At 41.8% G+C, this 25,403-nt stretch overlaps 1 protein-coding gene and 1 pseudogene across 1 annotated transcript in view; one reads left to right on the top strand and one right to left on the bottom strand.

Annotated features, from left to right (window-relative positions):
- The window catches only part of ALDH5A1 (aldehyde dehydrogenase 5 family member A1), a 35,305-nt gene extending 20,088 nt beyond the window's left edge, over positions 1 to 15,217 (top strand). The window contains exons 6-10 of the mRNA XM_006919534.3: positions 1,760 to 1,903; positions 3,682 to 3,840; positions 7,586 to 7,755; positions 10,635 to 10,693; positions 11,910 to 15,217. Coding sequence (XP_006919596.1) covers positions 1,760 to 1,903; positions 3,682 to 3,840; positions 7,586 to 7,755; positions 10,635 to 10,693; positions 11,910 to 12,115 — 738 coding nt within the window. The 3' untranslated portion in view covers positions 12,116 to 15,217. The remainder of the gene's footprint in view (positions 1 to 1,759; positions 1,904 to 3,681; positions 3,841 to 7,585; positions 7,756 to 10,634; positions 10,694 to 11,909) is intronic.
- Positions 15,218 to 24,993: 9,776 nt separating this feature from the next.
- LOC112469150 lies at positions 24,994 to 25,109 on the bottom strand (annotated as a pseudogene).
- Between the last annotated feature and the right edge of the window lie 294 nt (positions 25,110 to 25,403).

The following is a 25,403-nucleotide window of genomic DNA, read 5'->3' as shown; positions in this document are numbered from 1 at the left end:
CTCATACACTGCTGGTGGGACTGCAAATTGGTACAGCCACTATGGAAAACAGTATAGAGTTTCCTCAAAAAACTAAGAATTGATCTACCATATGATCCAGCAAACTTGTTACTGGGTATTTACCCCAAAGACTTGAAAACTCATATCCATAAAGAGATTTGCACACCGATGTTCATAGCAGCATTATTCACAGTGGCCAGGACATGGAAGCAACCAAAGTGTCCTACAATAGATGATTGGCTAAAGAAGCTGTGGTACATAAGAAGAGATGAAATACTGCCATTTGCAACAACATGGATGGACCTCAAGATGATCATGCTAAGGGAAATAAGCAAGAAAGAAAAAGTTGAAAATCACATGATTTAATTTACATATGGGCTGTAAACCTAAAGCAACAAACAAACAGGACAGAGACTCATGGACAATAGACTAGTGGTTACCAGAGGGAAGGAGGGGAGAAGGGGAGGGGGGTAAAAGGATCAATTATGTGGTGACAGAAAGAAATCTAACTATGGGAGGGGAACACACAATGCAGTACATATATACTTTACTGTTGAATTGTACATTGAAATTTAATGGATTTCGTTAACCAGTGTCACCATAGTAAAAAAATTTAATAATAATAATTATTATTATTATTGCTGGAATATGAGCATCTGGGCATGTAGAGCAGCACTGGCACAGAAGCATTTTTCCAGTCATTCTGTCACAAAACCCACCTCAGGGTGCGCATCGCTAGGGGCTGTTCCTAGAGGGACCTTGGGCTGCGACTACTCTCTCTTACTGAACAGGCCAAGTGGTTCCATCAATCCTGGAGCTGTGACTGGACAGAGACCTCCTATCTGTAATAAAACAGTTAATGTCCCCAGGAAGCTTTCCTAGGCCATAAAAATCTCTTACTGGATATTTAAAGCCTAATAGTCATATGCATCAGAAAGCCTTTCAATTGTGCATTGAGTGATTCTTCTTATATTTATTATAAGGGAACAATCGCAGTGTTATTTTTAATAGCAAGGAATTGGAAACAACCTAAATTTCCAACAGATGTAGGCTAAATGAATAAATTACAGAACATCCATGCAGTGGAATACTATGCAGGCATGTAAAGGAAGGTTCTAGAAATACATATGTCGATATGAGAATTTTTCACGTTATAGCATCTCATCAAAGGAGCAGGGTATAAAGTGTTGTGAACATGTGAAGGTGTTCCAGATATATGGTTAATTGGGAAGATAAAGCAGGTTATAATGCTATATAACCCTACTGTCCTATTTTCTTTAAAAAAAAAAAAAAAAGTACACATACATGAACCTGTGTGGCCACATTCTAGATGAATATACCTTACAATGTTATCAGTGGTAAGCTGTGGGTTCTGGAATTCTGTATGATTTTATTAACTTACCTCTATATTATGATTTTAAACCTATCATATAATTTTTTTGAATAGGTAATATACTTACATGGTTCAAAAATCAAGACAATATAAATATGTTTACACAGAAGTCTCACCTTCACCTCTGTCTCTACTCCCTTTCCCTTCTATAATTACTTTTTATTTTCTTGTTATCTTCTCCGTGTTTCTTTGCCAAATACAAGCAAATATGAATATATATTCTTACTTCCCCTTTTATTATGCAAAATATCATCCCATATATACTATTGTACACCTGGCTTTTTTCACTGTTGGGTAATTTTTTTAAACAAAGGCTTACTGGTTCAGGTAGTTGATTGCTCACAGCATTTTCTTTTCTGCTTACAGATACTGTTGCACCATGCAGCCAACTCTGTGAAAAGAGTCTCCATGGAGCTGGGTGGCCATGCCCCATTCATTGTATTCGATAGTGCCAACGTAGACCAGGCTGTGGCAGGGGCCATGGCATCTAAATTTAGGAACTCTGGACAGGTGAGTGATGTAGTGTTTTCCAGGGTTTATGTGTGTCTGTTTTTACAAAGATCCTACTCTCTTGCTCATCTCTTCGAAGGAAACTTTGGGTCCCTTCCATAGTCCATTCTTTTTTCACTTTTCAGCAAATACTCAGTAAGTGCTCTCTTTTTGACAGGGATGATGCTAGGCTTGGAGGATCCCAAGAGAAATAAGATAGAGTCCTTCTCTTCAGAGAATTTCTTGAATAGCAGATGTCTTTTAATTAAATTGTTCTCTCTTTTTTTTCCTTTTAAATTGTTCCCCTTTCCTCTTTGACTCTAGTTTTGTCCACAATTTTCCCTCAGGCTTTTTTTGTACTAAACAAGTATAATTATCTCCTCAGACACAAAACAATCTCCATAGCTAGGTTGCGAGGCCCACAGTCTTAAGGAACAGAGGATAGGAAAATGTTGAGATGATACCTTGAAAAACTCAAAACCCTGGGGCCTGGGTCTTATGCTTCCTGTGATGGAGGGGCCATGATAGGCACCTACAGCAGGGCGCACGCCTAGGGACCAGCAGTGTGCCCATGGGTGTCCAGGTTGTCACTGGGAGAGCTCATTCACACCTTCACAGGAAATCCTGGAATGTTAGATCAAGCAAGGACCTTCCAAGTTATCTGATGCAAACTTTGCATCGTACAGATGAGAAAGATTAACCGACTTAATCCGACTGCATCCTTGGGTTGTAGTCCCACCTCTGCTAGGAGTTTGTACTATGAGCCTAGGGTCCTGTCTCTCCAGTTCTGTCCAAGCTGTTGCTAGGATCCTGGTGTCTTACAAAACGTTCTTAAGTACTTTGTCTTAAAGTACCATCAATAAGCGGTTTTAAATGCATTCCAGAAACAATAACTCCTAAAAGGTTAGAGTTTGAAAAAAGGGTGAAATGTATATTATATATTAGTTTTAATCCTTGTTTTGGCCTTTGGTAGTTAGTTTTTCCTAAATAAGCTTGGTTGTTTCAGAATAGGATGTTTCCTTTTAAAAACACAAAAATGTCCATGTGTATAAACCTTCAAAGTTACACTATAAAGGTACAACCTTGGGATATGTTGCTTTTAGCTAATAAAATGCACAGGACACAAAATTATCTATAGAATTGTTTACACTGGAGAAATACATGATTAAGAAAAAAGAAGAAAGTTTATCAGTAAAAACTATTTCCTATAACATGGTTATATCTTATAATTTAAAAATATTAGGTCTAATTAGAAAATAATAAGGGTCCTTTCAATAATTTAGGCTGACATGGAAGAATGATTTTGTATCCATTTACAAAATGTCAGACTCAGCAGAACTTGGAAGGTGTGAGCTAAAGGATGTGTGCTAGCCTTTGACCGTATTCTTGTAGTCTCTGCCCTTGTCTGTGGAGCATCACTGCCTCTCAGGGTTAGTGTTTTGTGTTTTTCCCCCGCTGTTTGTTTCATAATGACTTATTCAAGCTGTTTGAAAAAACTTGGGTTAATTGAGTTTTTTTCTTTTTCTTTTTTCTTTCTTTTTTCTTTTGTGTGTGTGCACAGATATTTATCCTTGCATACATGTTTAACCACAGAGGTGTGGAGAGGAATGTGCACTTATTCAGTGCACTTATCTCTAAGGCCAAGCCCACCTGGGGAGGAAAATAGTAGGTTGGACACCCTGATGTGGTGACCTGGGACAGTGTTTTCACACTCAGAGAGAAAGCAGCAGTCATACATTTATTGGTTGTGTCAATAACTTCTGACAAACTGTCTACCAGAGTTTGTTTTTTCTGTCTAGACTTGTGTTTGCTCAAACCGTTTCTTGGTGCAAAGGAGTATCCATGATTCCTTTGTGAAAAAATTTGCTGAGGCAATTAAAACAAACCTGCATGTGGGTAACGGATTTGAGGAGAGAACTACTCAAGGCCCATTAATTAATGAAAAAGCAGTAGAAAAGGTGAGTTTGTTTTATTTGTTAAATTTCATGGTTTTGATATCAAAAGCTTAAATAGCAAAAACCGCTTTGGTAAGGTGCCAAGCAAGCCTCTGTTGAAAACAATGCAGAAGTCAGAAAAAAAATTGACTTTCTACCAGTTTGAATGAGTCTTGTGGCATCGTGTGGTCATAAGCTTTTCCAACTCTGTCATGACAGAGTCCCCATGTGATACATCACTTTAGATCATCTACTGTGCTCCCTAAATTTTCCCTTAGAGTGCTGATAACTCCATCCCTTGCTGCCTCAGGAATTAGGATCTTGGAATACAAAGTCTTTAATTTTTTGAATACCTAAAGGAAAAGGAAGACCAACTTTGTTTTTGAGATTGGTTCTGTTTTAGCTGAAATGCTGGCTGGCTTTTGATGACAAAATGCCCTTGCAGTAGAATCCTGGCAGCGAGGCGTAGAATTGCAGAGACCGCATTGAGGATTGAGAGATGGCGACAGGAAAAGAAAACTGCTTTTAGGAAAAATGTGTTTAAAAACTGTCACAATCTAGACTACTAGCTAATTGAGATTTCACTCCTTGTTCTGTTTTTTAAAAATAATCCTTTTCAGAGTTGCATACAGGAACTGTCTTTTAATACCAGACATCTAATATGCTCCCTAGATAAGTCTCTACTGGTAGAAGGGATTTTAAAAGCATAATTTAAATCAGAAAATGGAGGCTGGAGATTTTGTGTAGGAGAGTTGGCCAGAAGGGGGCATAGCCAGTTTCCTGGGTGTCACTCGAGGAACCAGAATCAAGTCCAAGTCAGGGCAGCACTGCAGTGGGCAGCACGGCTTGACCACTGTTGAAAGGCACGCTGAGGGCCTGCGGGCCACACCCCATACAACTGCCCCAAACCGGGCTGAACCATGGCTGTTGCCTTCCCCAGTAAAACCGGGGAAGCACTGAGGCTTGACGGAGCTCTGAATCTCTACTGATTCCCTTGAGTTCAGTCTAGCTTAGAAAACATACATTGTTTATATTCGTAACACTTGCATTTTTTAGGTGACTTTGGACCCTAGAGACTTGCTTAGCCAGTGAAGACAGTTTTGGTCTGTACATCCCAGTGTTGGTTCTCAATCCACTCTGTGCCTTCACAGATGCTTGAGCCCTGCGCAAGGAGATGGGGTGTGAATTTGCCTGGAGTAGGTCTTATTTCTGAAGTGTCACAGTTAATGGCAGTTTGCAGCCAGGTCAAGGAAACCTTTGTCCTAGAGATTTTCTTTCTTTCTTTCTTTCTTTTTTTCTTTTTTTTTCTTTTTCTTTGCTAAAGTGAAGATGCAGACATTGCTCTCTAGAGGGTACTGTTTCCTATGACTTCAAGCAACTGCCCTGAAGGATTTCTTTTTGGTGGAGATTTAGTAGAAAACACCTTATCTGAAAACAATCCATTATGTTGGCTTTAGTGTACATACAATGATAGGTGGAATTCCAGGGGAAAAAATTGCATATCACATTTAATATAACGAAAAAACAGAGCAGACTTTATTTGGGGACAAAGAGGTGGGTCCTTGTAAAGTATGTTAAATATAGTTATTATTACAGATATAAATTATAGAAAGTAAGCCACTCTGGCTAATGGGGATTTTTGCAGACAGTGCACTGTGAGAGCACAGTAGAGGGCAAGACAGAATGGATGGTAAAATGTGCCTGAGCCTATATTCATCTCTTCTAAAATCCTGTAGAACAGGGGTCTCCAAACCCTGGGCTGCAGACCAGTACCAGTCCGCAGCGAGTTGGGAACCGAGCCACACAGCAGGAGGTGAGCGGCGGGTGAGAGAGCCAAGCTTCATCTCTATCTGCAGCTGCTCCCCAGCGCTAGCATCACCGCCTCAGCTCCACCTCAGATCCTCAGGCATTAGATTCTCATAGGAACATGGGTCCCTGGTGCCAAAAAGGTTGGGGACCACTGCTATAGAACATTCAGCTGAGAATGGGAGGAGGGGAAGACCCAGGGCACCAAAGATTGTGATGAAGTTCTGGAAGGCAGACGGGATCACGTGAACAGAAAGGGCAAAGCAGACGAGGTGTGCCCGGGGGAGGCCTGCAGAGGAAATGGTGCCCGTTTTTACAATGGAGCCTTTCTAGAACTGGCTGGGATAGAGAGAAGGAATAAAAAGAAGGGAGAAATGGCACTAATTGGTTAAGCTTTTGCAGTTTCCTAGGTTGTTTCCACATCACTCCTCCCCCCCACCACCACCACTAGTATACACAAGACAGCAGAGGCATTTGCTCTAGGCATACAAATACCTCTGAAGAAATACGGCAGCCTACAGAGGAGGGCTACAGCTTCAAGAGTAAGGGTAGACGCCCCAGAGTGGGGCTCTCCCACAAGTCTGCCAAGTCAGAATAAATCCGAGCTTGCAGTTGTCCCTCTCGTTCAGGGGATAGACTGGAAACAGCAAAGGCCACCCATGCCGTCCGTGTAAGTTAATCAACCCAGTCCTTCATTAAAAAGATGAACCACCAAGGATCATGACAAACCCTCAGTACATAAGAGAACAGTTGACCCTCAAGGAAGCAGATGAATCTGGGAACAGAAAGGAATTTTCTAAGATTCTAAGTGTCCTCCTAGAGTTTTGAGAAGATAGTCCACCTGTAAAACAGAAGCAGGTTCTATGAAAATGAAGCAATGAGAACAAGAGTACGTAGAAATTAAACACATTATGGTGAAAAAATTTTTAATTATTACATAAAGATAGAAGACAAAATAAAGGAGATCTCTTAGAATTTAAAGCAAAAGACAAAGAGATGAAAAATATGACAGAAATGCAAAAAAGAAATCAGAATTAATCCGAAGTAAAGGGGATATCCATTTTAGTAATAGGAGTTCTAGAAAGAAAGAATTGAGAAGATGGAGTAAAATGGCAGTATCAAATATATAATAGAAAAACTTACTGGATTTCGTTAACCAATGTCACCATAATAAAAATAAATAATTTTTTTTTTTTAATTTTAAAAAGAAAAAAAAGCTTCTTCGAGCTGGGGGGGAATAATTCTTCAGATTGAAAGATTCCACCAATTGTCAAGTAGAATACACGAAAAGGAAAATCCAGATTTTGCTAAAATTTTAGAATGTCAGGAACATAAAAGAAGATCCTAGAAGCTTCCAGGTGGGGAAAAGCCATTCACAAAGGAGTGAGAAGCACTATTGAATCAGACTTTCCATCAACAACACTAGAAGTGGGGAAGGGCACACAGTTTTCTGAAGGAAAATTACTGGATCAAAATTCCATCACCAACCAAATTATTGATCAGATGGGGTTCAAAGTAAAACATCAGACATGCAGTGTCAGGAAGCTCAGAAAGTAAACCACTTTCAGTGCACCTTTTCAAAACAACTACTCGAGAACATATGAGAACAAAATGGAAAGCAACGTCCAGTAAAGAGGACAACGTGAGATCCCAAATTCCAGAACTCACCCAGGAAGACAGCTGAGCATCGGGCCTGGAAAGACAGCAGTGATATCAGACTTCAGCAAGGTGAGATCATCTAGCCTGAAGCGCAGGGCAGGAAGGAGGTGCTCTCTTACTGCCTCTGTGTGTCTGCAGATTGGTTCCTTCTGCCCAAAGGAACGAGGGTACATTGTTTTCAACTTATCTGAGGATGAAAGAAAACCAATCATGGTTTCCTGTAGTTTAAACATTCTGAGACATTGTGTCATTTCCAGGGTATCCTCAACCAGCTTTCCCAAGGGCTCTTCTCCTTGTCACACAGGTTGAGAAACACGTGAGTGACGCACTTTCCAAAGGGGCCACTGTTGTGACAGGCGGGAAGCGGCATCAACTTGGAAAAAATTTCTTTGAGCCTACCCTGCTCAGCAATGTCACCCAGAACATGCTCTGCTCTCATGAGGAGACTTTTGGGCCTCTGGCACCAGTCATCAAGTAAGATCACCCAGCTGGTAGGAAACAGTAGAAAATAGGAAAGGAAAAGGGAAACTAGAGAAAATCCAGTTCATGTGCTATTTCGAGGCCTGATTGTGGGAGAGGGCGGGTTAGAGACCCAGAAAGCTGTGCCGTGTCCACGGAAGAGACAAGTTCCATTTATGATTTTTTAAAAACTTTGTTTTTATTATTGCCTAGACCACAAAATTTAGCAAATACTTTGCTTTCTTCTTGCTGAACTCATTTTTCTTCATGGAGCACATCCTCCAAGAACTCTTTCAAGGGATTGTGTGGGAAATGAACTTTCTGAGTTCTTATTATGATCTTTTATCTCACATTCACAAGTAAATAATAATTTACCCGGATAAAATTTGAGCTTCGGCACTTTGAAAATACCACTCCTTTGTCTGCTTACACCCAGGGCTCTTACTGAGAAAGCTGATGTCTGGTTTCCATTCTCTTTGGAGACTTTCAGAATTTCTTACGGTCTTTGACGTTCTTAACTTTTACTGGTGTGCGCCCTGTGAACTTCTCCATTCCAAGGTCCTCCTGTCTTCCTGTAGTATCTAAAGTATTTGTTCAGTCCTGGGAAATTCTTGGTTCTTATTTCTCCAGAAACTTCTCTCGCCCCGTGTATCCTTTTCCAGCCTTGTAAGAAGACTGTTACAAAGATATGTCTACTTCCATCCTCCACTGTTCATTCCATCTCTTCATCCATTCCTGTTGCCTCCTGAGACTCTCTTTCCTCCACTTGCCAGCGTAATAATTCACTTGTCACGCACACCTATTCTGCTTTCTAGCCCATCTGCCACGTTCTTTACTGCCAGTTATTTTTTTCATCCTTGATCTCTCCCATGGTTCTTCCCCATAACTGATCCTTTCCGCTTTATTATTCTCCTTTATTTCGTTGTGGATAGTTACTTCTTCCCAATACTTTTGTTCTGTTCCACTATTTCTGCCTCCTCTGGTACAGGTTGTTCGTTCTTAGTCCTAGAGTCCTCAGCTGTCTTGTCATTTCCTTGTAGCTCATCTCTAACCCCTTGAATGGTTAGCAGCCTTAGCTAGTGACATCCTCCTAGGGATTGTGGTGAAAATCTTAGACGGTAGTTTGTGCTCCTTCTGATGCATTTGGAGGACAGAGGGTTGAGCCTCACAGAGGGAGCCTCTAGTATTAAAATCCTGTCTCTACATAACTCCCTCTGCCCCAGGTATCCTTTGCCCGTTGGGGTATTTTGCATTTACCTCTGTCGCAAAGGCTTAGAGAGAAGAGGCCTGCACTTGTTCTGGGTGGCTAACCAAGCCTGCTGCCCTGAGCTGGCCCTGCTGCTTTTCTGCCCTGTGGCAACACGGCATTAATCTGGGTAGCCAGGTCTGTAGAAAACACCACCTGAAATTCACAGGTGTGATGGGGAGGTACAGCCCCACCTCTGCAGGCTCCGTGGAGCTCTGGCCCTTCCCATGGGTGGCCCCTAGCTCTCCCACTTGAGCTGTCACTTCCGCTAAGGATCCAATACTTTTTGACCTCTAAAAGTGTTAAGTATTTTTGGTATTAGTTGCTGATGAGGTTTTTGAGCCATGGTTCTCCTTCTCCTCTGGCATCAGTTTCCCAGAGAGAGCTGGCGGCTGGGCTGCCTGTGCCATCTTGTCTAGGACAGATCTCTTTCTTATCACATACTTTGCCAGCTTTGTTACCACCTTGCTAATGAAGATTATATATTATTCTGCCACTGGGGAGATGGACCACTTAAAGAACTTTCATCTTCTTTGTTTGAGTAAAAATGTTTACCTAGAGTGTGAACTCGATGTTTCTTGGGAAACCAAGAGAATGCAGTGGTTAGGAATGCAGGCTTCAGAGCTGAATTGGGTGTAGATCAGGCTTTGCTACTTCATACCTGCGTCCCCTGGAGGAGTTAACTTCTCCGAGCCTCGGGATCCTCATGTGAGAAAGGAATAAAACTAGTCGCTGCCTTCCAGGGTAGCTGTAAGGTCCAAAGGACATGATGTGCAAAAGCACTTAGCACATAGCCTGATAGCATTAAGGTGCAGAGTGAGGACACTGGCGACGCCGTTTTCTTGTTCCCCAAAGGAGAGAATGGCTCTGGGAGACACAGCTGGTCATCCTCCGAACATGTGATTCTCTCAGGGTCACCCTCCTTGACCTCTCCTCCCCTAGAGGTGCCCGTGTCTCTCCCAGTTTTCCCTTGTATCGACTGCAGCCCAGGGATGCCCAGCCAGCTCTGCCCAGTGCCTCAGGGACATAGCTGGCCCCCACTGCCAGTGGATCTCTGGGGTGTTTAGAACTTTTGCCCCAGTTACAATTCTGAGACAACAGGAAAATGCCACGGAAATCTTGTTCCAGAAATAAAATAATAAAGCTGGAAGAGGCTGTGTGGGGCTTTGGTCCCACCACACTTGCATTTCAGAGAGGAGCAGACCAGCGCCAGCACACTGTGAAGCAGCATAGGTGGCAGAGCTGACATCAGAACTCCAGGCCCAGCTTCCTCTGGATGGTTTTCTTACTACTACATATGGTCGCTTCTGAAGTAGTTGTTACAACTGATATGTATTCTTAGTAGGTAACAAGAACACCGATCCATTTTTTAAGACGTTTTGTTTGACATAGTGGACCTGCACGTCAGTCTGCTTGTCTCTTGCTCTTTTAGAAGAGATGAGCTGAGTTGATTTGAGCATGCTGGCCTTGAACGCCGAGTCATCACAGCAAGTGGTACTATTTGCCTCTGTACTTTGCTTTGGGATCTTTTTGCAAAACTCCAGTTTACCTCTTGCCATTATTGGGAAAACAAATCGGGAGAAAAGACAGCTGGTTTTCTTTACACCCCTTTACAGATTCTGCTGATGACCCATCTTAACTTTGGCAGGTTCGACACAGAGGAGGAGGCTGTGGCGATGGCTAATGCAGCCGATGTTGGGTTAGCAGGTAGGCGTCCACCCTGCTCCGTGGAGCTCCTGTCATTTCTCAGGCTGATGCTGGAGTTTGCCTTTTAGACGCAATCCTGGGTTTTCGGAAGGACACTTCACTGGAGCACATGTTAGCTGCTCTCCAAGGGGCCAAGGGGCAGTGGGAGCAGGGTCAGTGGGAGAAGAGGCAGTGCAGATTGTTCTAGGTGGGGCACCACACACACCCATGAGTCCCCTGTCCTCAGGGGCTTGGTGCCTGGAAATTCCAAGTGCTTCTTCCATTTTTCCTTGCTTCTGGAGCTGAACAGAAGAGGAAGCACAGACGGGATAGAGCATGTCTTTGGCCATTTCTAAACGAAAAGATCAGTGGCCTGCAATCAACAAATCTGTATTTAGCATCTACAGTGAGTGAAGCACTGAGGAGACACAGAGACTTAAAGATACAGCTGTAGCTCTATAGGAGCTTCACCTCTAGGCATAAGAGAACTATTTATAATAAGAGGGAGGATGCTCATGCTGTGGAGTCCCTTACCCCACGCTGCTTACTCCGAGTTATCAGGAAGCTGGGGTAAGGTGTGTGCACGGGTGCCTCCATGACACTGAGTTCACTGTTCCTTTCTGCCCTTTGTGATGCGATGGTGGTGGAGGAAGCCATGCCCTGAGCTAGGTCATAAATATGGGCAGGATTCTGATTGGTGGAGAGAGATTCTGGGCAGAGGGGATCAAGGGAGTTAAGAAGTGAAGAAAGAAAGGACAAGAAGAATTTGATTGACAACTTTGGAGAAGATGGCTGGTGACTGGAGTCATGGAAGGTGATGTTGCAAGTGTTGACTGAAACCACCTCGGGGATGGTCTGAATACCCACGAGGGGCTTAACCGCACTTTACAGGTGACAGGGAGGCTCTGGAAGGTTTGGGCAGAAATGTCACTCGGACAATCTACCAGAGGCGTGCGGTCGGAGTACATAGCAGACTGCAGGCACTGGGAGGCTGTGCTTACAGTCCGGATGGGAGGTGGTGGGAGCACTAGGAGGAGTGCAACAGAAGCAGAGTGACAATGTTCAGAGGATTCGAGGTGAAGGAATGGAAAGACCAACTCAGGGCTCCATATGGGGGCTGGGTGGATTCCAGGCCCAAGTGATGAGGCAGACAGTCGTCAGTGGTGTCCTTAACTTTAGAAATGATGTCTTTAATGACTATTCTCCATGCTATCTGTGTCCTTTATCCCTGTGACAGGTTATTTTTACTCTCAAGACCCGGCCCAGATCTGGCGGGTGGCGGAACAGCTGGAAGTCGGCATGGTGGGCGTAAACGAAGGGCTCATCTCCTCCGTGGAGTGCCCCTTCGGCGGGATGAAGCAGTCTGGCCTTGGGCGAGAGGGCTCCAAGTATGGCATTGATGAGTATCTGGAGCTCAAGTATGTGTGTTTTGGAGGCTTATAGGATTCTTAGTTCTTTAAAAAATAAAAAGGAGGTTTTCTGCATATATAAGGATATGCCATCCATTATTTTAAATAAACCTGTAGGGTATGTGAATTATTAATTTTTTAAAGCTCGCCCAAGTCCTCCTAATCTTAAGCAGATGTGACTCCTGCCCCTCCTCTTACCTAACTAGGGACCAGTAGATTCCATGCGTGTGTGGCTGCAGACTCCCCAAGAACCAGCAGCACAACACCACCGACTGACTCAGAGCAAAGTGCAGCAGGGAGCAGGCTGGCCCCTGCAGCCCTGTGACAAAGGCCGATGACTGTCTGGGCACGGACCTCATCATCTCTCATGCGGCTCCAGAGCTGAGACCCAGAGGAGAGGAGACATGCACTGAGGAGCCCCTGAGTATGACCGACAGGCTGGTCAGAGGGCCCAGCACTGAAGACACTTGCTGTGTATTCGGAGGTCACTAGAGGGGCTGAATCGATCATTTTTTGAGACTTCTGAAATAGCATAGAATCGCCTGTGCTCTGTGAGGAATGAAGGAGCACCTCTCCCTTACTCTGGACCAGTTTTAAAAACGAAGTCTTCGTCGTCCTGAATTTACTGCTTAAAAATCATATCTCCTTTTCTGTTTTTCATTTTGCTTTCCTTTGGGAAACAAGCCTAAGTGTAAAGCTCACAGCAGAGCAGTTTGGTAGAGCAAAAGGCGCACGCGAGGTAGCTTGGCCTGGCTTCTTCACCGAGCAGTAGCTCTGTCTCATGGAAATACCAGTCCCCACCCCCGTCCCCCATGTAGAATGGAGGTTCTGTATATGCCTTACTTAGCTCCGTGGGATATTGTGAGTCTAAGAGAAAGCAAAAGTGTTTGCAGAAAATGAAAATCTGGTGGTAGTACAGAGGCTATGAATACTATTATTATTATTATGAGCAGCATAGTCCCCATTGGGCATCCAGCAGGGCTTTGCCAAGATGGAGGAGGGGGCGGTGCCAACCATCTGCCCAGCAGAGCCTGAGTAGAGGTTGTCACCTGTGGCCTGCTCGCTCTGTCCTCAGGAGGTGCTGCTCCTTCACCTCCAAAAGAGCCAAAGCACTTTCATCGCAGTCATCTCAAAAGGAAGGAGATTTCCATAACTGCCAATCTACCTTATGGGAGAGGCGTGAGGCCTTGAATTTCAAGGACCTTTTATCCAATAACAGTTTCCACAGTTCATCATTTGAAAATAAAACAAAAACCCTATGACCAGTGTTTCCTGTCACTCTGAAAAAAAACTCTGATTAAGAAAATTCTAGGCCTATCTGGATATGTCTGCCATCTGCCCTGATATACTGAGGAAAAGGAATCAAGGCTGTTCCTGGCTAAATAGACAAGCGAAGCTCCTTCCTTTACCACTCTCTGTGCAGAAACCACTGACAGGCCGTGGGTATTCTAGGTAGTAGAAGGAAAGCATTAATGAAATCGGTGCTGGAGGCAACTGCTCCTGAACCCACCCAGCACTTAGCGTTCCTCACTGAGCCAGGGGTACGGGCCAGTGCACGGAGGAACCGCGGCCAGGCCTGGAGCTCCCTATGTTTAGCCTGGATCATACCAGCCATGTCCCTGGGGCCCAAAAAAGGAAAGCACTGAAACCCACCGCCTCATGACATACATTGCCCAGGCCCTGCTTGTTAAGAAACACACACAGCATATTAGTGGTTAATTCCTACTTTTTAAGATGTTTTATAACATTCTAATTATGTAATATTTGGGTGTGTCCATCTGTTTTCTATCAATAAAAATGCCCTAATGTTATTTTTTAGAAGTCTGGAATACTGATGCTTAGATGTGTTGATGGAATATATTCAAATCAATTGGTAACTTTGTCAGCCAGTGGATTTCTTGGCTAGGTGGCAGATTTTGAGTTTTCTTATATGTTTGGCTCATCAAGTATATAAATCAAGGCCAGAGACTCACTACGGTATCGTTGATTAATTTTGTAAATAAAATAATTGGAAAAGGAAGTAGCTACTTAGTAAAATTGTTCTGGATTGTAGGAAGAAAGAGAAGTATTTTTAAATGAACATTTTTTTTTTTTTGGTTATTTTTCAATAAGGTGATAGATGGAACTTTTAAAAATATGTAGCCCCGGGGTTGGCAAATCTGGCCTGCTACCTGTTTTTGTACAACCCAGAGTGAAGAATGGTTTTTATGTTGCAAATGGGAAAAAGCAAAACAGTATTTCATGGCACAGGAAAATTATATGAAATTCAAATTTCAGTGTCCATAAATAAAATGTCATTGGAACACAGTCACACCCTTTCACTTACCAGATGGTCTATGGCTACTTTCTTGGCTGACTGTGCACCTGCCACAAAGACAGTATGACCTGCAAAGCCCAAAATATTTACCCTCTGCCTCTTTACAGAAAAAGTTTCCCAATCCCTAATCTAGACCAAGAGAGAAATACTGAACTTCTCCACATTTATCAGGCATGATTTCATTTTGTTGAACATTTACTGTGTAAAAAGTACTTTCTGGACATGACTCCAGTGAATTCTCACCAAGAACTTCCCGGCAAGTATCAAATGAGTCAGATGAAATTACCCCGCAAATGGGGATCTGTTGGCCTTGAGAAAGCACTTCTCAGTGTGCTTTCCCAGCTGTGTACGGACGCTCACTTAAAGAGCTCATCTGCATCTATTATCTCTCTCCCTCTGAGTGGCTTTTAACACAATTTTATGTCAAGTGGTTTCTTCTTTCCATGATTGCCTTTATTCTTATAGAAAGACTCAGTGGAAATAAAGATCAGAAGCACAATGCCAATAAATCTATTTTACTGTCAACTTACTAACTTTAAATGGTGGCATATGACTATCTTCTCTGAAGGATGGAGCCCAGGGTTTTCAATGTTCTTCTGCAACTATTTTAAATAGCACTTTACTTGAATAATATGTCTGCTCTGTTTTTTGCATGCTATGTTTTGTGGTATAAAACTTGGGAATACGTGTAGTGGGAAGTGTGGAAACATTGTTTTTTAAACATGCGCATAACTCATTTTTCTAGGTTTTGATAATTGTGTACGTGTATTAATGTCGGCAGAGTGGTGTGTGTAATTAATAAATGTTGAATTAACAGAATTTCCTATTTCTGTGTTAAGATTCTGGTTGAGTTTTTTCTTGCCAGTTCATCATTTGAGTTTGTATTGGATATTATTAGACCAGTTCATATGTGTGTGAAGGATAGCAGAATATGCCCCCCATGCCCCAAATGTGCTACTTTGGCATAAGGATTACTGAGAGCTGAGGGCATCTGAGAAGAACCATATACAAGAAAAGCTCTCTGCCCTCCCATTTGCCTGAAAGCAGGATGTGAGCGCACAAAGGTGCCTCTCCTGCCCTCCACCAGGAAGGACAAAGGTTAATCCCCAGAGACAACTCTAGATCCTGTCAGACTGGAGAGGACACCAGAGGAATCTATGTAACAAATTTTACTAATTAGCCTTTATCTCTGCCTTTAAAAGCCTACAACTGCTTTCCTCTGTCATTTCTTCACAAATGTATTGTTTCTTTTTGAAGAAGCTATGTAACTCAGAGTTGTAAGCCACCTTTTTTTTAAATAATGCTTTTTATTTATAGTTAACATACAACATTATATTAGTTTCAGGTGTATAACATAGTGATTCTCTTTGTCTTTAACCTTTGGCATTTGAAGCCACCTCTTTGAGTTACTAATTTTTCCCTGGGTATCTCCCATGTATGCAAGAGGTATACATGTGGATAAATCTGTTTTTCTCTTGTTAATTTGTCTTTTACTACAGGAGGTCCAGCCAAGCACTCTGAAGGGTAAAGAGAAATTATTTTTTCTCTAACACATGTGTAAGTGGTGTTCCATACCCAGAGAGCTGCTAGTCAGTGAGTGCCTTGAGCCAGGAGCCTGCATGTGAAATTTTGTACCCTAGCACCTACGAGAGGGCCTGACCCATGGTTCCCGCTCATCAGATGTTTGCTGAATTAAAGTTTACCTGGCTTGCAGGCATGCTACCTGAGAGAGGTGTATACTCCAGCTTTCTCAAAATTGCTAATCTCTCTCTTCTCCACACTCTATTATCCATTCTGTACTTTTCTCCAAGTTTGGGGGGATTTTGATAAATAAAAGTATATAAACTCACAAAAGGCTGCAAAAGTAATAGATTCCTGTGACCATTCACCTAGCTCTCCCCAGTGTTAACATCTTAGATAACTATCAGCATCAAAACCAGAAAACTGACATTAGTATAATACTGTAAATACGGGCTTTATGCTCGTTTCATTAGTTTTTATGTACGTGTGTGTGTGTGTGTGTCTGTCTTACCACATCAGTATGTTGATTTGTGTAGCCATCATCACAATCAAGACACAGAATTGTTGCGTCACCACCATGGAATTCCCTCGTGCTATTCCTTTGACAGTAAAGTCTCTTGAAGAGGTTTCTTTTTTAAATTAAATTTCCACTTAAGTGTAACGTGCAAAAAAAAAAAAAAAAAGGAGTACATTAAGTGAATAAGTGAACGACATGCTGAATTTTCACAAACGGAAAACTTACTCTGACCAGCACCCAGAACAAGAAACAGAATATGGTTAGTCCCTGCCATGCCCTTTCTGGAGTGACTCGCTTTTCAATTAAGTCTTTGGAGTACAGGTCTCTCTGTTGAGGGCTAAGTTCTGGAAATATCTTACTTTTCCCCGGAGGTCAAAAAAAAAAAATACTCTGGCCTAGGGGAAGCTTTAAAATAAGAGTTTTATGCTGTCTTAGGCTGACTCAGACTTACCATAGAACTTTTATTTTTAAATTTATTTTCAGTAATAGAAAGTCGTCACTGTGGAGATTACAAAGATTTGATTCAGTTAGTTTAGAAAGCACAGCTTTGGTCTCTCAGTAAACGGACACGGAGCTCCTACAGGAGCAAAGATTACCAGGAGCCATTTAAGCAGGTTATTAACCACAATCGTCCAGCTTGCATGACCAACAAATATTTTCCTCAACAAATATTTTCCTCATCAAAGTTTCTAATGGAGCAAGTTAAGACTTAGAAAAGAGAGAATTTTTCCTTTTTTTTCTTCAGGATAAAAAAAAATCTCCAAAAATGGATATATATTATATGATTCCATTTATGTAAAACTTTAGAAAATTCTAGCTAATCCATAAGTGACAGTGGATCAGTAGTTGCCCGGGGAGGGAAGTGTTATGGCGCGAATGATTCTGAGACCCATGGAGCCAATTGAGATTAATTATGAGCCTTTATTAGCCGGCAAGCGACTGACTCTCTACCACGCAGGGTTAGAGGAGATCAGCCCCGAGCTTCTAGAGGAGGCAGCTTATAAGCCTCCTGCTACATCCTTGAATAAGCAGATTACAAGAAGCAGAAGTTAGCCGTTAACATTTTGTACAAAGATAAATGTATCCGGGGAACTCTCAGATCAAACAAGGCCTAGTAGACAGTTTTATCATCTGCACCTTGGAATGATGAGCTTCTCCTGGGGCTGGTGCCTGGAGATATCACCTCCCTGAAACTGGAGAATTTCCAGTTTTACAAAGCCATTGTTTCTTTGTTGAGCCTTGCCCTGTCCCAGTGTGCAGACCCAGGCGCTGCCATATCTGAGTCTCCATCAAACTAGCAAACACTAGTCACCCCCACCCTGAGACCCCCGCCCCACCCAACTTATGGGTCCACCCAAGCTGCTTCCAGTGGCTTTTCCAAACAAATGGCTTGTCTTGGCTCATGGCTCATGCTGTGGACTTTCCTAAAATTTCTTCAAGTTTTGCAAAACCCAAACGAGCAGCAACTGCTTTCAGTGTGCCCCATACTTCTTGCTGAGCAGCCCTAAGCCCAGCATTAGCCTGGCCTTAGTTCATGACTTGGCCTCTCGAAACACTTTCAGGCCCAGCGTGGGTGGTGGCCATCTGCAGATTGCTTGGTGACTCATGCAAGGTGGCCTCAGGCAGGGCATAGGCTAAGGCTGAATTTAGCTTGTGGCAGGGGCCCTCTTAGGGGACCCCGGGGTCAGCACACCTGGTGGCCAGCTTCGGACTGAGCCAGAACACCACCCAGGACTGCATCAAAGGATGACACATCTAAATGGCAGAATGGGCAGGCACCAGAGCCCTGCTAAAGAGAATCCTGCTTCACAGGGTCAGCCCTTCACTGGCCAGTCCTCACAACAAATTAATCCAAGGGTCAGTCCCTTGCATTGACGTGCAAACAGCTACCAAGGCTCAACTACAACAGGAGGGCACACACAATCCATAAGAGGAACACACCGGAGCAACCAACTCAGGTGACCAGGAAAGACTGCACCACTGGGTCCCACAGGATACCTACTAGAAAAGGCCACTTTACGAAGACTGAGAAACATAGGAGCCCTACTTGATACATAGAAACAAACACAAGGAGGCAGCCAAAATGGGGAGACAAACAAACAGGTCTCAAATTAAAGAACAGAACAAAGCTCAAGAAAAAGAACTAAACAAAATGGAGAAAATCAATCTACCAGATGCAAAGTTCAAAACACTGGTTATAAAGATGCTCAATGAACTTAGGGAAGAGTACATGAACTGAGAACTTTAACAAAGAAATAGAAAACATAAAAATGGAGATGGAAAACATAAAAAAGAACCAGTCAGAAATGAAGAATACAATAAAAATAAAGAATACATTAGAGGAAATCAACAATAGATTACATGAAGCAGAGGATCAAGTCAGCGATGTAGAAGATAAGGTAGCAGAAAACCTGCAATCGGAACAGTAAAAAGGAAAAAAAATATCCAAAAAAGTGAAGATAGTTTAAGGGGCCTCTGGGACAATCAAACATACCAATATTCGCATCATAGGAGTACCAGAAGAAGAAGAGAGAGCAAGGAATTGAAAATCTATTTGACAAAATAATGACAGAAAACTTTGCAAATCTGACAAAGTAAACATAGAAGCACAGGAAGTGCAGAGACTCCCAAACAAGATGAACCCAAACAGGCCCACACCAAGACACATCATAATTAAAACGCCAAAGGTTAAAAGACAAAGACAGAATCTTAAAAGCAGCAAGAGAAAAGCAATTAGTTACCTACAAGGGGGCTCCCATAAGACTGTCAGCTGCTTTCTCAACAGAAACTTTGCAGGCTAGAAGGGCTGGCATGATATATTCAAAATTATGAAAAAGAACCTACAACCAAGATTATTCTACCTGGCAAAACTATTATTCAGAATAGGACAGATAAAGAGCTTCCCAGACAAGAAAAAGCTAAAGGAGTTCATCACCACCAAACCAGTATTATAAGAACTATTAAAGGGACTTCTATAAGAGAAAGAAGAAAAAAAAAGACAAAAATATGAATAATAAAATGGCAATAACTACGTATCTATCAACAGTTACTTTAAATGTAAATGGATTAAATGCTTCAGTCAAAAGACATAGGGTGGCTGAATGGATAAGAAAATAAGACCTTACATATACTGCCTACAAGAGACTCACTTCAGATTGAAAGACGTACCTACGGAAAGTAAAGAGATAGAAAAATAAATTTCATGAAAATGGTGGGGGCAGGGGGGCGGGGGGCGGGAAGCTAGGGTAGCAATACTCATACCAGACAAAACAGACTTTAAAACACAAGCTATAATAGGAAACAAAGAAGGACCCAGTAATCCCACTTCTGGGTATTTATCCATACAAACCTAAAACACTACTTCAAAGGGATATGTGAATCCATATGTTCATTGCAGCATTATTTACAATAGCCAAGATATGGAGCCAACCTAGATGTCCATCAATAGATGAATGGATGAAGAGGTGGTATGTATATACAATGGGATATTATTCAACCATAAAAAAGAATGATTTCTTGCCATCTGCAATAACATGGAAGGTCCTAGAGGATATTGTGCTAAGTGGATTAAGTCAGACAGAGAAAGACAAATTCCATATAATTTCATTTACATGTGGAATCTAAAGAACAAAATAAACAAAACAGAAACAGGCTCATAAGTAGAGAACATTTTGATGGTTGCCTGATGGGAGAGGTGTGGGGGGGGGGGCGGGGGGGAAAACGGTGAAGGGATTAAGAATTACAAATTGGTAGTTACAAAATAGGCATGGGGACATAAATACAGCATAAGGCATATAGTCAATAATATTGTAATAACTATATATGGTGTCAGATGAGTACTAGATTTATCAGGGTGATCATTTTGTATACAAATGTCTAATAACCAGGTTGTACACCTGAAACTAATATAATATTGTATGCCGACTGTAATTGAAAAACTTTTGTTTTAAAATTTTTAATTTAAAAAATCACTTTAATTTCTATTTAAGCACTGGAAAAAACACTAATGTTTAATTGACAAAAATGTTTAGATGAACATACTAACAATAAAAATGGACATACGTTTTTCTCTCCATATAACAGAACGAATTATTAAAAGAATAGTGACTCCTATAACTTCAGGTTTATGCCCTTGATTAATAATAAATTGATTAATATCTAGTTCATAGAAGAAGTTCCAAAGAAAGGAGACAAAAACCATTAAAAGGTTTTAAGCTTCAGATTATGGTAAGGTTCAGAAACGAAATGAAGTTAGCAAATGATAACAAAAATCACGTAAATAATACTAAACAAAATTTAAAGAAATCAATTCTACAAGTCTAAGAGATCCAGTTCACAAGTTTGGGAAAAGATGCAAATCTGCCCAACTGCGCTGCTAAAAAAAACTATCTGTGCAGCCATCCCGGAACGCTCTTTGCTGGAATTCCAGGAGAACCTAAGAAGCTCGCCCTAAATCTAGGGCGTCTTGTTTTTCTTTGGCACAACCTGCCAGCTTGTTGCCCTTGTTGCACATTCCTCCAGAAGGCTGCCAAGTAGGGGGCGGCACCTGGGGGTCGCTGCTGGCGACACTGAAGCTCCGCCTGAAGGAGTGGCCCTGGCTCGGAGCACCACCTGCCGTGCCATGTGATTCTCCTCGTCATCTCTCGGCCTCACACACGAACATACATTCTCACACACACACACACACACACACACACACACACACACACCCACACACACACACACACACAAACTACATACACATTCACACCTACACCATATTCACACACTCACACGCGCGCACACACACCGGCACGTGCACTCACTGTCACCGAGGAGGTGCCGCCGCATCCGAGCAACACCTGGGCTTCTTTTCTTCCCCAGGACGCAGCCCCAGAGTAGCGATTCTCACCCAAACCTGAGACAGGCTGAGGCTCCTGCTGCTCTTTTCTACCTGCACAGTGAACGCGGCTGTGGGGCCCGCCAAGCCCGATGGGTCAGCGCGGGTCTGAAATCAGGCGATGAAACGACCCCGGGACCCCGCCCGCCCACTGCGGTAGCATCCAACCCTGGGGAAGAGAGCGTGCCGGTGATTCAGCGTCTTTCCAGCGCCCTGGTTACCACAGCAACGCACACGCACCCAGGCCAAGAGGGGCCAGCCTTGCCTACTCCCCGTACCCGGCTCCTGGCTCCCGTCCGGCGCTCTAAAGACCGGCACCCCGGCCACGCCTTCCCACCCTGCAGCCCACCGAGCTGGAGACTTTCGGGAAGCAGGGCAGCCTGCTGCCCCGCCTCCTTTCCTCACCACTCCTCTCATCACCCCGGTCCTCATGTACTCCTGGTACATTGCCATGACTGTGAAAGTACAGTGCGGTGCTTAGCACTGAGTCACCAGACCTATGAACAAGCCCCTACCAGGCTACTAACTAGCTATGGGTGGGCCTTGGACGAGTTACATCATCCCACCAAACTTCAGTTCCCCCAATGATAAAATGGAGATAATAGCACTGCATAGGATTGTAGAGGTTAAATGAGAGAATACACATTGAAAGAATAAAAGCCTGTCCAGGACTGAGAGTAAAAACCAGTTTGGGCTAAAAAAAAAAAGCAACCCTGTCAATCAAACAGGTTGAGAGGTAAGCCACAGGTAAAGCCAGAAGCACAAGTAGCAGGTAATGTTTCTCCCAGTCGTATAACAGTCTGCATCTTCTCCCAGTCTGCATCTAAAACAGGAACCAATCTCCAACTCCAAGACCCTCCTTAGAATCCTTCAAGGGAAACCCAAACCTTACAAGCCACTTCCTTCCTTTCTCATGTCACATTCCACAGTATCTTCGAAATGCCTCTCATGGCATCAATAAATCAGGTGTAGTTGACAACAGGCTTGTTCCCTGTACTCTAAGTATATATGTATGCTTAGCCCAGAATTTTAAACATTTTTTTTTTAATTTAGAGCCATTACAATACCTACTTTGATGTACATAATAAATGTAATATCTATTTTGGTACTGTATCAAAATGTCAGTCCCCTTATGGCACAAATGTAAAGTGACTCTCCAGCATTCAGTGGGCATTTGTTGAGCTCTTGCTACATGCCAGAGCTGTAATATATACTAAGGATAAAATGATGTATCCTTAGTACAGTTTTTGACTTTGCTCTTCTTTATATGCACTCATTTGTGACATCTGTTTTACTAACCTGCACAATAACAGACAAGGAAGAAAGTGGGAGAAACTAAGGTTTAGCAAGCTTTAAGTACTTTCTCCTTCAAAGCAAAGTTAGTGTTTGGCCTGTTGAAATATAAGATTCTGATTTGGCATTCCACCAAGGGAGGTAAGTTACGCAAAGCTACTAATATTGGAAAAACTTGAGATTCAAATTAAAAACTCAAAATATTGCTAATCAATAGGTTCTTAATTCTTGCATTGTTTGTGAACTATTGCCCATAAAAGCAGACTAAGAGTGGTTTGTTGCTAGGACCTGAACAGACACTTCTCCCAAGAAGACATACAAATGGCCAACAAATATATTGAAAAGATGCTCAACATCACTAGCTATTAAGGAAATGCAAATCAAAACCACAATGAGATACCATCTCACACCTGTCAGAATGGTTATAATCAACAGGACAAGTAATAACAAATGTTGGAGAGGATGTGGAGAAATAGGAACCCTCATACACTGCTGGTGGGACTGCAAATTGGTACAGCCACTATGGAAAACAGTACGGAGGTTTCTCAAAAAACTAAGAATTGATCTACCATATGATCCAGCAATCCCTCTACTGGGTATTTATCCCAAAGACTTGGAAACTCATATCCGAAAGATATATGCACACCAATGTCCACCGCAGCATTATTTACAGTGGCCAGGACATGGAAGCAACTGAAGTGCCCTACAACAGATAATTGGATATAGAAGCTGTGGTACATATATACAATGAAATATTACTCAGCTATAAGAGATGAAATACTGTCAATTGCAACAAAATGGATGGAACTTGAAATAATCATGCTAAGCAAAATAAGCCAGACAGGAAAAGTTGAAAATAAAATGATATCATTTATATGTGGGATATAAACCTAAAAGCAGCAAACAAACAGGACAAATACTCAGGGACATGAACAACAGAATAGTGGTTATCAGAAGGTAGGGGAAAGGGGGGATGTAGATGGAGTAAAAGGGATCAAATATATGGTGACAGAAAGAAATCTAACTATGGGAGGTGAAGACACAATGTAAATATATATATGTTAAAATGTACGGCTGAAACTTATTGGATTTCATTAGCCAATGTCACCATTTAAGAGGGAGGGAGGGAGGGAGGAAGGGAGGAAGGAAGGAGGTTTGTTGCTAGTCATTTACAATTTGCCTCTTAGACTGTCACTACAGTAGTCCCCCCCTTATCTGCGGTTTTAGTTACCCAAGGTCAACTAAGGTACAAAAATATTAAATAAAAAATTTCAGAAATAAACAATTCATAATTTTTAAATTGTGCACCATTCTGTGTAGCATGATGAAAAATCTCACCATCCTGCTCCATCCCATCTGGGACATGATACATTCCTTTTCCAGCACCTTCATACTGTAGCTGCTTCCCACCCATTAGTCACCTAGTAGCCATCTTGGTTACTGTCTTGGTATTGCAGTGCTTCTGTTCACGTAATCCTTATTTTACTTAATAATGGCCCCAGAGTACAAGAGTAGTGATGCTGGCAATTCGAATATGCCAAAGAGAAGCTGTAAAGTGTTTTCTTTAAATGAAAAGGTGGGTACAATACTATAAGATATTTTGAGAGAGACCACATTCACATAACTTTTATCACAGTAAATTGTTCTATTTTATTATTGGTTAATCTTTAATTGTGCCTAATTTACAAATTAAACTGAATTATAGTTATGTGTATATATAGGAGAAAACAGTACACACAGGGTTTGGTACTATCGGTGGTTTTAGGCACCCACTTGGGATCTTGAATAAGGGAGGACAACTGGATATGTAGTAGTAAATGGGAAAGTATTTCTCTTGGATGCTCTAAGTCATATAAAAAATATGATATCTCTTTCACAATCTTAAAAGAATTTGGTAATTCTTTAATACACACTACTACATATTTTACTTTTTATATTTAGCCTTTCACTCATCTAGAATTTTTTTTTTTTGTAATATGATATGAGGTGGGGGTTCTTCTAAATTATTCTTCCAAGTGAGTAACTTATGCTAAAAACCTTTCTCACGAAGATGAACTGTTGCTTCTATAATGTATGCTAAAAAATTAGCATTCTCGTTTTATTTCATTTTTTATTTTAATTTTATTGTACATATTTTTCTTAGTTAGACATTTACACCTTATTTCTGGAAATATATTTATCTTATTACTTTATATTCATTTCTGATAATTAACATATCATGAACATTTTAAAATCAAATTATCACTTCAATTTTGTTTTATTAGTTGTAAATCATATGCCTTATTTCCTTAACTGATTTTTGACTGGAGGCAACTACAAATCTAGGATCACTTTTTTTTTAATTGATTTTTAAAATTTATTTATTAGTAGTAGTAGTAGTATTTATGCCTACAGCACCTGGTCTTCCTAGGTGGTCTCCCATCCAAGTACTAACCAGGCCCCAGCATGCTTAGCTTCCAAGATCAGACATTGGGATTGTTCTGGGTGGCATGGCCATAGACCATGGACAGTGGCTCTACTGGGGCGCAAACCCAGGACCTTCTGTGTGTAAAGCAGATATGCTAATCGCTACACTATGGAATCACATCCTAATTTATTTATTTTTATTATGGTAATATTGGTTAATGTCATTTTATTTTTAATGATTAAAATTATGATTAACATAAACTCCTTTCCACTGCCATTACAAAGAGAATAATATATATAAATTCGGCTTGTCTTTTTTTAGGTGTTTTAGTTGTTAATTTTGAAACTCTGGCTGAAAATAAGATTCTGCTACTTCTCACTCTAATTAT

This window comes from Pteropus alecto, unplaced genomic scaffold (assembly GCF_000325575.1).
Source record: "Pteropus alecto unplaced genomic scaffold, ASM32557v1 scaffold106, whole genome shotgun sequence".
Classification (NCBI taxonomy): Eukaryota; Metazoa; Chordata; class Mammalia; order Chiroptera; family Pteropodidae; genus Pteropus; species Pteropus alecto.
The sequence above is the reverse complement of the archived record's forward strand: the minus strand, read 5'-3'. Positions and strand labels throughout refer to the sequence as shown.